This window comes from Giraffa tippelskirchi, chromosome 1 (genome assembly GCF_054371585.1).
Source record: "Giraffa tippelskirchi isolate mGirTip1 chromosome 1, T2T-mGirTip1v1.2.pri, whole genome shotgun sequence".
NCBI lineage: Eukaryota > Metazoa > Chordata > Mammalia > Artiodactyla > Giraffidae > Giraffa > Giraffa tippelskirchi.
In genome coordinates this window covers 31,253,814-31,266,005 of record NC_137275.1, presented here as the reverse complement: position 1 = coordinate 31,266,005, position 12,192 = coordinate 31,253,814, and the positions used below count along the sequence as shown (strand labels likewise).

The 12,192-nt window shown below is 37.3% G+C and overlaps 1 protein-coding gene across 1 annotated transcript in view; it reads right to left on the bottom strand.

Moving 5' to 3' along the window:
* Nucleotides 1-12,192, bottom strand: part of LOC145515447 (transmembrane protease serine 11F-like) — a 91,148-nt gene that overhangs the window by 24,374 nt on the left and 54,582 nt on the right. Inside the window, exons 2-3 of the mRNA XM_081515873.1 lie at nt 7,900-8,051; nt 4,530-4,648 (exon numbers count right to left, since the gene is read on the bottom strand). Coding sequence (XP_081371999.1) covers nt 4,530-4,648; nt 7,900-8,051 — 271 coding nt within the window. The remainder of the gene's footprint in view (nt 1-4,529; nt 4,649-7,899; nt 8,052-12,192) is intronic.

The window sequence follows — 12,192 nt, the reverse complement described above, 5'->3', positions numbered from 1 at the left end:
CCAAGAGGAAATCAGTCCTGAATATTCACTGGAAGGACTGATGCTGAAGCTGAAACCCCAATATTTTGGCCACCTGATACAAAGAACTGACTCATTTGAAAAGACCTTGATGCTGGGAATGATTGAAGGCAGGAGGAAAAGGGCATGACAGAGGATGAGATGGTTGGATGGCATCACCGACTCAATGGACATGAGTTTGAGTAAGCTCTGGGAGTTGGTGATGAACAGGGAAGCCTGGCGTACTGCAGTCCATGGGGTCACAAAGAGTTGGACATGACTGAGTGACTGAACTGAACTGAATTTCAAAGACCATTATGGTCAGAGAATAGTGAGCAAGGAGGAGAATGTAAAAGTTGGAAGAATAGTCAGAGCCTTGGGGTACTAGATGCCAGCAGCTTTCCTCCTCCCAGTGTGACAACAAAAAAATGTCTCCAGGAATTACAAAATATCTTTAGGGAAATCACTGGACCAGACTGTGGATCAAGGGAACTCAACCACAAAGGGAGTCTCTCTGCTCTAAAAGCTCCAGGAGAGACTCAGCACTTGTAAATATCACATACAAAAAAGGAGACAGAGTGAAAAGAGGTTATAAAAGCTCATCACATTTCTATACAGTGGTAAAAGCCAGTTTTAAAGAATGCACTTTGAAAAGATATCCATTAACAATGACCAAAAACAAGCATCTAGGATTAAACTTAACTAAGATATACCAGACATTGAAGAAAATTATTTTAAAGCTCTATTGAAATACAGCAAATAAGTATAAATAAATAGTGTCAATTATTTCTCTAGATTTCCAAATTTGAAGCATGCTAAATCAAAATCCCAATATGAGGGGATGTGTGTGTGTGTGTGTGTGTGTGTGTGTGTGTTTATTTGGTTTGGGAAATAAAAAGGACAAGAAAAACCACAGTGTACCTGAAGGAGATGATGATAAATACAGGTATATGGGTTGAATGTTGGCCCCCTAAAGATACATTTAACTCTGGGAACATGTAAATGTGCCTTTACTTGGCAAAGAGTCTTTGCAGATATAATTAAGGATATCAAGATGAGACCATTGTGTAGACATCATCCAGGAACACTTGGAATCCAATGATAAGTATCCTTATCAGAGTAGAGAAACAAAGAAACCCAGAGAAGGCCAGGTGAAGATGGAGACAGAGATCAAATTTATGTAGTCACATGACAAGGAATGCCTGAGGCTACCGGAAGTTGGAAGAGGCAAAGAGGAACTCTTCTCTAGAGACTTCCAAGGCTGCTGACATCTTGATTTTAAGATTTCTGGTCTCCATAACTGTGAGGGAATAAATTTCTGTTGTTTCAAGTCACTAGTTTTTTGTAATTTGCTACAGCAGTCCTAGGAAATTAATACAACATGTATCAACACATTGTCAAACTGTAGAGGTTAAAGTATCATGGTGTTGACCCAATGAAAAACAAGCTGATGGATGGAACAGATTAGAGATTCCAGCATCATTCCATATCATATATGGAAACTTGCATTGTGGTGGAAATGACACGGCAGATCAACCAGGAAAGGACTGACTATTCAATCAGTGGTGCTAAAACAACTGTGTATTCACATAGGGGGAAAGAACAAAATTAAATCCCTAAATCAACCATACTACCACTGCTATTTGTCATGCAATAGCTGAGACAGGGAAGCAAACTAGGTGTTCATTGATGAATAAATGGATAAAGAAGATGTGGCATATACATGCGATAGTATATTATTCAGACATAAACAAGAATGAAATCTTGCCATTTTTAACAATTTACTGATGGACCTTGAAGGCTTTATGCCAAATGAAGTAGGTCAGACAGAGAAAGATAAATACCGTATGATCTCACTGATAGAGAATCTACACAAACAAGCAAAAAATACAAATTCATATCTAGAGAACAGATTGGTGGTTGCCAGAAGTGAGAGATGAGAGTTAGGAAAAATGGGCTGAGGTCGTCAAAAGGTGCAAACTTCCAGTTATAAAATAAATAAGTTCTTTGGGATATAACGTATAACATGGTGACTATATATATCTACTAAGACTTCATTGTGTATTTGAAAGTTGCTAAGAGAGTAAATCTTAAAAGTTCTCATCATAAGAAGAAAAATTATTACTACCTGTGTTGTTGCATGTTAACTATACTTATGGTGGTGGTCCTTCTCAATTTATACAAATATCAACCATTATGTTGTACATTTGAAACTAACATAATGTTATATATCAATTATATTTCAATTAAAAATAAAAAATCTAAATAAAGCCACCTACCAATAAAATTAAAAAAGAACTGTGGCAACAAAATTGTAAAAACAATGTCCTATTTAAATGCAAAACCCTATTTAAATAGGTATGAAAAATAAACCAGTGTTGGTTTTCAACATTTAGAATGGAACTACATATAATCGAGCTATGTAAGAATAAATAGCCAAATAAAATGCAATACTTTCCTATGTTGTTAACAATTAAGAGAAAGGAGAGTACAATTAAGAGTGGGAGTGCTAAAGTCCTCCTCCTGTAGTTAAGAGATAATGTCTGTTTTACATATGGTAATGTATGTTTCAATGCTATTCTCTCAAATCATCCCACCCTGTCCTTCTCCCACTGTGTCCAAAAGTCTGTTCTTTATGTCTGTGTCTCCTTTGCTGCCTTGCACGTAGGATCATTGGTACTATCTTTCTAGATTCCATATATATGAGTTAATATGTGATATTTGTCTTTCTGACTTACTTCACAAAGTATAATAGGCTCTAGATTCATCCACTACATTAGAACTGACTCAAATGTGTTCTTTTATTTCTGAGTAATATCCCATTGTGTATATGTACTACAACTTCCTTATCCATTCATCTACCAGAGGGATGAGGTAAGTGGGGAGTTTCGAGGGGGATTCAGGATGGAAGTGTTAGGGGAAGCACACTGATTGAAACCGCCCACCCTGGCCAGGCACCATAGTAACCATTCACATGAGTTGTTTTCTGACAGGAGATCCTGTTAAGGAATACAGAACTAATAAGCCACCACCAACCAGAAGAGTTCGGGAAAGGTCAAAAGGAGACACCGCGTGTCCGTCCACTTCCCAGAATCCCTCTTGCTAGCATCCATCTGAATTAGAATGATTGGCCAAAGACAACCGGGAAACTAATCCCATCACCATAAAACCTGAGACTGTGAGCCACACGGCAGAGCTGTTCTCCTGGGTTCCCTTACCCTACTGCTCTCCACCTGAGTGCCCTTTCCCAATAAAATCTCTTGCTTTGTCAGCACATGTGTCTCCTCGGACAATTCATTTCCGAGTGTTAGACAAGACCCCAGTTTTGGGCCCTGGAAGGGGCCCCCCCTCCTGCAACAGAAGGTCATGTGTATGCCAATGGCTGATTCATGTTGATGTATGGCAGAAGCCATCACAATATTGTAATGTAATTATCTTCTAATTTAAATAAATAAGGAAATAAAAAAGAGAGATGGTGTCTATGCTGCTGCTAAGTCACTTCAGTCGTGTCTGACTCTGTGCGACCCCATAGACGGCAGCCCACCAGGCTCCGCCGTCCCTGGGATTCTCCAGGCAAGAACACTGGAGTGGCTTGCGATTTCCTTTTCCAATGCATGAAAGTGAAAAGTGAAAGTGAAGTCACTCAGTCGTGTCCAACTCTTAGCGACCCCATGGACTACAACCTACCAGTCTCCTCCATCCATGGGATTTTCCAGGCAAGAGTACTGGAGTGGGTTGCCATTTCCTTCTCCCGATAGCTAATCATAAAAATCATACTAATTAAGTCCCCTTTTTCTAGACCCCTTACTTCCTTGTTAGAATAACTCTCATGATCTTAAATTATACTCTAGTCTAACGCTGCATGTTTTGCTCAAGAAATCTATAGTCTCCAAATACATGTTTTTTATTAAACAAAAATAGACTCTTTTATTTGACTTTCTGCTATAACAGGCAAGGATTTTGCTTGCCTAATATACTTTAAAAAATTAGAAATGCCTTGATAGTTGCTTAGGTGTTCAAGGAAAACCAAAATAATTGAGGGACATAACTAAATTTGAGATTCATAAGAATCATAGGCACACAGTCTTGTATGTGACCCTTTATGTGTTTCAAAAGCAGAATCACAAAATGATGAGCCAAGCATCACAATCCTATATTCTTATGTTGAAAAAAAAGTTTGAGGAAAATGAACCAAGAAAGAAAATCAAGAGTTTAAAAATTGATCTGTTTTTAACAGAGAAATTTAAATTTAAACATAACTTAAACTGAGAATAACTGTTTCAACTAACAATTTCCTCAGATGTTAATTAGTTGCTTACTCTAATCTACATGCATTTAACGGCATATGACATTACTCTAAATATTTTACATACATTAAGTTATTTAATCCTCACAACCACATGACCTATTATATTATCCTCATTTTATAGAAGAAGAAACAGAGCCATGGAGCAGTTATGTTCCTATAACAATCACATTCAATGTCAGGCAGAGAAATATTCATAAACTTTCAAAATTTCTATTGGGCTTACCATTCTCTCAATCTGATGACTCATTTCTATAAACTGTTTTGAGGTTCTCCTTCCATAACATTCTCTGTATTTTATATTTGTAGCTTTAAAAGAGGCAAGATAGTAGAATGACTTATCATCTGAAAGGTAAAAATAAACAAAAGATCCATGCTTAGACATGGTCAATTGCTTGTCCCCTTCCCTCAGGAAATAGGTTTACAATAACACAGCTTATTTCTTCTTAGCATTATACAATTAGTTGTAGTCATTTTAAAAATATTGTGTAATTTTTATCATTGCATCCAGCTAAAATAGAATGTACTTTCAGAACACCCATTTATAGTGTCTATGAATATAAAATTTTTCACGCAATTAGATATGCAACACACAATGGAAATTCAAACACTGAAAACAATTGCTGACAGTCATATAATAAAAATTACCATTTTTCTTAAAGAATAGTAATACAGGTATTTTATAACTAAGCTATATTATGAAACTACATTGAATGGGTGATCACTTTTTTCTATGCTACTGATAAGCTTACTTAAATACAAACCAGTATTTTAAATTTGCATTTTCTTTTTGCCCATGCAGGCATCAATTCTCTGTAATGGACTCCTAACAAACCACTGTGGCTGCCGTTGCCAAGGGCGAAACAGTTGTTATATCTAACGCGATATTTCTTTTGGTCTTTTTCAAAAATCATCTTGATTTCTTAGCAGACTTAATCATATTCCTTGAAAGCTTGTCTTTGGCTTTATGAAGCCATCTTCTAATTTTCTCCCTTGCTCTCGGCCTCTCACCAGTTACTTTGGAGAACTCTCTAGTTCTGTCCTTTGTTGTTGTTGTGTAGTTGCCAAGTCGTGTCCGACTCTTTTGCAACTCAGCAGACTGTAGCCCTCCAGGCTCTTCTGTCCATGGGGTTATCCAGGCAAGAATACTGGAGTGGGTTACCATTTCCTTCTTCAAGGGATCTTCCGGACCCAGGGATTGAACCCATGTCTCCTGCATTGGTAGGCAGATTCTTTACCACTGAGCCACCAGGGAAGCCCACTGCTATCCTTAACCAGGATCATTTACCTCATCTTAGATTCAAACCTTGTTTCACATCCTCTGTTTTCTATCTTCTGAACAGCTTACTCGTCCATACATTCACCCAAAGCATGGCTTAATTCTCATTTGCAATATCCCATTTTTCAGTCTTAAGATCTATGAATGCAACTTATTAATATCTTCTGAATCCCTTATCCCACCCAGAAAAGTTATAGCCTTAATTCAGATCCTCATCAACTACCCAGCTAATGTCTATCCAAAACAAAATGACCTTTCTATTAAAAAAGTACTCTGTCTAGATTCTCTATCTTAAATTCTTTCATTACAATCTACTTCATGACCAGACGAGAAATTTTAAAGTAAACTTTGATTTCCTCCTATTAATCAACAGATTTTGAAAATTTCATCTCCTAAATTTTAAAACTTCATCAACTTTTCACAGATTCTATTGTCATTAATGCTCTAGTTCATTCCCTCATCATTTATTGTCTGGAAAATGTAACAACTTTCTAACTAGTACCCTGTCTCATGTTCTGTTTTCCTCAGCTCTATTCCCCACGTAACAGCAGAAAAATCTTTTTAAATTGAAAATTTGACAATATCACTTCACCAATTAAAACATCTTCATTTTTCTCCATTGCCAATTGGGAAGGAGTCACAACACCTTACTATGATCTACAAAGGTTTTCCTTGACCTAGGCCCTGCCTACCTCTTGAGCATATTTTTTGCCACATTCCCTTAATAATTTCTGTTGAAACTATAGCAGACTGCTTGTATTTGTCTGCATTCACCACCCAGTCTTCTTAATTTTTCTTACATTATCCCTTTCACCTTTTTATAGACCACTCCACTGAAGTATAGGAGCTTCAGCTTCAAGCATCAATTCTTCCAGTGAATAGTCAGGGTTGATTTCCTTTAGGATTGACTGGTTGGATGTCCTTGCAGTCCAAGGACTTAACCTCTGTATTAATTTCCTATTGCTACTGTGACCAGTGACCACCAATTTAGTGGCTGAAACCAACACACAAACTTATCCTTATAATTCTGAAGGTCAAAAGTCTGAAATGAGTTTTACAGGGCTCAAATTAAGATCTGTTTGTATGTTTGTTTTTCTGGAGGATCTAAGGGGTGAATCTTTTTCCTTGCCTTTTTTGGCTCCTGGAGGGATCCTCATTCCTTGGCCTGCGATTATACATCACATTGTTTTCCTCTCTCCCTGCTTCTATTGTCACATAGCCTTCTTCCCTCTTCGGGCTTTTTGCCTGTCCTTTATAAAGATACTGGGATTACATTTATGGCCCATCCAGAAAATCCAGAATAATGGCTCTTCAAAATCCTTGAAGCAATCACATCGGGAAAGTCCCTTTTGCCATATGAGGTAACACTCATCAGTTACAAAGATTAAGACAGAGATGTATTGGGGTGTGGGGACATTATTCAGCCTAACACAACTTCTATGATATTTTTAAAATACTTTTTCCCATTTTTTGTATTATTCCTTTACTTTTTTATTTCTTGAACACATGAAATATTGAAGATGAACTGCATTTTAAACATAAAAGATATCAACAAGAAAGACAAATGTAGAGGTTAATGTAGTTTATTTTTTTATTATATGAATTTAAGAAATGAATATTATCAATCCCCCAACAAAGTAGATAAGCTGGTAAGTTGAGCACGCTGGGCAATACTTCATCACTACTTGGGAATTCTTTCAAATATGGTTTTATTGTTATGGGTCATACAATTCTGTAAAATTTTTGGCAAAGTCTCAGTCATATGTGATTATAAATACACATACCAAAGACTTTGGTTGATTGTCATTTGGTTTAAATGTGGTACTGGCTCTCTATTTTCTCACCTAAGGTAGAATAATTCTGAGTTTTTTCCTCTTCCATCAGTCATAAAGCAATGTCTTTTTTCTTTCAAAAATAATGTTTAATCTTTAGCCCTTTAAAGATATTTTTCATGTAATTTTCTCATATTATTAGTTTTTCTTAGAGCACCTCATTAACATATTGATTTCAAAAAATATTTATATTAAACTCAACACATGATGTGATTTGTCTTTATTCTGAAGATAATGTTTTCATTCTTTTTTAAAAAATATGTATTTGTTTTCGATTGTGTAATAATGTAAATATATTGCAAGCATCACTGGCTGGAAATATGAAACACAGGACTCAATATTGGGGTAAACTATAATTTAACATCAGTAAAAGATTAGTAATTAAAATGCTAATAGCATGCAAATGGAATTTTTATACAACTGAGAATTTCAAGATATTAAGTCATGGAGCACTGAGGCAATAGAAATGTGACCTGTATACTTACCCTCAACAACAAAATGAGTAACAATACCAATGGCAATTCCTATGACTGCTATGATTGCCAATGTGAAAAGAGATAGACTTATAGGGCCCCAGCATTGCTGTCTTCTTTGATATTCAACTTGTGGGTAATCAGCTTGTGAACATTCAAGTGGTCTGTGATAATGGAAAGAAAAACATAAGGTAAAAAAAAAATTGTAGTACAGTTCTATTCCAAGTCCACATGTGATATAACTCTGTGAAAATAGTTTCTGCTGCTAATTCACAATAAGATACTTAGATTTTGATAGGAACACAAGGTTTTGTTTACCCTCCCCCAGCATCTCAATCCCAGTATGTTTTAATTAAAGCTCTACTGATGTTGACATTGAAGGGAGGGCATCTCCCCTCTACATTTTGTCAAACATATTGGCAATTTGAAATTTGGGTGGTGAAGTACAAAGGCTCATGTAATAAAAAGGCAATTTATAGATAACTCCTCCTCTGAACTCCTTTTTTTTTTCTGCACTGAACCCTTCTTCTTTATCCCTAATTGTGGTGCCTCCAACTTGGGCCCCTGTACTTCCCTCTGGTCATCCCTTCATAGAGGAATTACTTTAAAGGACCCTTCTATTCTCAATTTTTTTTCCTGATGATCCCTTATCAGTGCCTCCAGTCCCCATGCCTAAACCATGTTCTCTTATTTAGCTTCATTGTGGATAGTTCCTGTGGGGTGTCTCATTTCCTTTATTTTGAGGAAATCAGAAATTGGAATCATCATGCACATCAGACTGGAGAAGGGAATGGCAATCCACTCCAGTATTCTTGCTTGGAGAATCCCATGGACAGAGGAGCCTGGTGGGCCACAGTCCATGGGGTCGCAAAGAGTCGGACACGACTGAGCGACTAACACTACAACACTATAGATAACATTTTAATATTTTAAAAATAAACTTTTAGCAACAAAATTATATAATGATCTCACTGGTATCTCTTGATTAAAAATAAAAGGTTTTAATATGTATACTTTTCAATGACCTTAAACTTTTTATTAATTGCTAATTTTAAAAGTAACAACATAATGGAGAATAGATAGTCTCTTCAATAAGTGGTGCTGGGAAAACTGGACAACCATGCATAAAAGAATGAAATTAGAACACTTCCTAACACCATACACAAAAATAAACTCGAAATGGATTAAAGACTTAAATAGAAGATCAGAAACTGTAAAACTCAGAGGAAAATATAGGCAGAACACCCTTTGACATAAATCAGGGCAAGATCTTCTATGACCCACCTCCTAGAGTAATGGAAATAAAAACAAAAATAAACAAATAGGACAAATTAAACTTAAAACCTTTTGCACAGTAAAGAAAATGAAGTCATTCAGTCGAGTCTGACTCTTTGTGACCCCATGGACTATAGCCTACCAGGCTTCTCCATCCATGGAATTTTCCAAGCAAGAGTCCAGGAGTGGGTTGCCATTTCCTTCTCCAGAGGATCTTCCTGACCCAGGGATTGAACCCAGGTCTCCCGTGTTGCAAGCAGATGCTTTACCGGCTGAGCCACCAGGGAAGTAAAGGAAACCATAAATAAGACAAAAATACAGCCCTCAGAATGGGAGAAAATAATCGCAAATTAAGCAATTGACAAAACATACAAGCAGTACATACCACTCAATATCAGGAAAAAAAAAAAAAGGCAGCCCAATCAAAAAATGGGAAGAAGACCTAAACAGACATTTCTCCAAAGAACTCATCCAGATAGTCAATAGACAGATGAAAAGATGCATAACACCACTAATTGTTAGAGAAATGCAAATCAAAACTACAATGAGGTACCACCTCACACTGGTAGGAATGGTCATCATCAAGTATCTACAAACAATAAATATTGGAGAGAGTATGGATAAAAGGAAACCATCTTGCACTGCTGGTGGGAATATAAGTTTATACAGCCACTACTGAGAATAGTATGAAGATCCCTTAAAAGAAAACCAGGAATAAAACTACCATGTGATCCAACAGTCCCACTACTAGGCATATACCCTGAGGAAACCAAAATTTAAAAAGATACATGTACCTCAATGTTCATTGCAGCACTATTTACAATAGTCAGGACATGGAAGAAGCCCCAGATGTTCATCAACAGATGAATGGATGAGAAAATGTGGTACATATATACAATGGAATACTACTCAGCCATAAAAAAAGAAAGAAATTGAGTCAGTTTTAGTAAGGTGGATGAACCTAGAGCCTGTTATACAGAGTGAAGCAAGTCAGAAAGAGAAAAACAAATATCATATATTAATGCACAAATATGGAATCTAGAGAAGTGATACCAATGAACTTATTTGTAGGGCAGCAACAGAGACGCTGACATAAACAGACTTGTGGACACAGTGGGGGAAGGAATGGGTGGGACGAATTGAGAGAGTAGCATTTAAACATATACATTACCATATGTAAAATAGCCAGTGGGAATTTGGTCTATGGTTCAGAAAGTTCAATCCCATGCTCTGTGACAACCTAGAGGGATGTGATGGGGTGGGAGGTGGGAGGGAGGTTGAAGGGGAGAAGACATATGTATCCCTATGGTTGATTCATGTTAATATATGGCAGAAACCAACAAAACCTTGCAAAACAATTATCCTCCAATTAAAATACAGTTTTTTTAAAGAGTAACAACATTGCTCTTGAAGTCCTGACTACAGTTCTTCCCATTTTTATTAGCGAAACCACAAACTGCAAGTTACACTTGATAAGATTTCAGTCCCTATGAAAACTCTTTCCATTTTATACTTGTTGATGTTGCTCAGTGGCTAAATTGTGTCTGACTCATGGACCACAGCATGCCAGGCCTTGCTTTCCTTCAATATTTCCCAGAGTTTGCTCAAACTCATGACCCTTGAGATGGTGATACCATCCAAAAATCTCATCCTCTGTTGCTCCCTTCTTCTGCCCTCAATCTTTCCCAGCATCTGAGTCTTTTCCAGTGAGTCAGCTCTTTACATCAGGTGGCCAAAGTATTGGAGTTTCAGCTTCAATATCAGTCCTCCAGTGAAAATCCAGGGTTGATTTTCTTTAGAATTGACAGGTTTGATCTCCTTACTGTCCAAGGAACTCTTATGAGTCTTTAGCACCACAATTCAAAAGCATCAGTTCTTTGGCCCTCAGTCTTCTTTATGGTCCAACTCTCACGTCTGTACATCACTATTGGAAAAACCATAGCTTTGACTAGATGGGCTTTAGTCAGCAAAGTGCTGTCTCTGCTTTTTAATATGCTGTCTAACCTTGTCATAGATTTCCTTCCAAGGAGCAAGCGTCTTTGAATGTTGTGGCTGCTGTGCTCTGCAGTTATTTTGGAGCCCAAGAAAATAAAATCTGTCACTGCTTCCACATTTTACCCTTCTATTTGTTAGGAAGTGATGGGACCAGATGCCATGATCTTAGTATTTTGAATGTGGAGTTTTAAGCCAGAGTTTTCACTCTCCTCTTTCACCCTCATCAAGAGTCTCTTTAGTTCCTCTTTGCTTTCTGCCACTGAAAGTGAAAAGTAGTCACACAGTTGTGTCCAACTCTTTGAAAACCCATGGACTGTACCCTACCTGTCTCCTTTGTCCATGGAATTCTCCAGGCAAAACTACTGGAGTGGGTTGTCATTTTCTTCTCTGATTTCTGCCCTTTAGAGTGGTATCATCTGCAAATGTGAGGTTGTTGATATTTCTAGCAGCATTTTTGATTCTGGGTTTCCCTAATAACAGTTGGTAAAGAATCTGCCTGCAATGCAGGAGACCCAGGTTTGATCCCTGGGTTGGGAAGATCCCCTTAAGAAGGAAATGGTAACCTAAACTAATACTCTTGCCTGGAGAATCCCATGGACAGAGGAGACAGTCCATGGATCACAGACAGTCGGACACGACTGTGTGACTAACTTTCATTTTTCCCACTTTCAACCTTGATTCCAGTTTGTGATTCATCCAGCCCAACATTTCATATGATGTTCTCTGCATAGATGTTAAATAAGCAGGGTGAAAATATACAGCCTTGATGTACTCCATTCTCAATTTTGAACTAGTCAGTTCCATGTCCAGTTTTAATTATTGCTACTTGACCTGCATACAGATTTCTTAGGAGACAGATAAGGTGGTCTGGTATTCCCATCTCTTTAAGAATTTTCCACAGTTTGTTGTGATCCACACGGTCAAGGGATTTCCCATAGTCAATGAAGCAGAAGTAGATGTTTTTCTGGAATCTTTTGCTTTCTCTATGATCCAATGAATGTTGACAATTTGAACTCTGGTTCCTCTGCCTTTTCT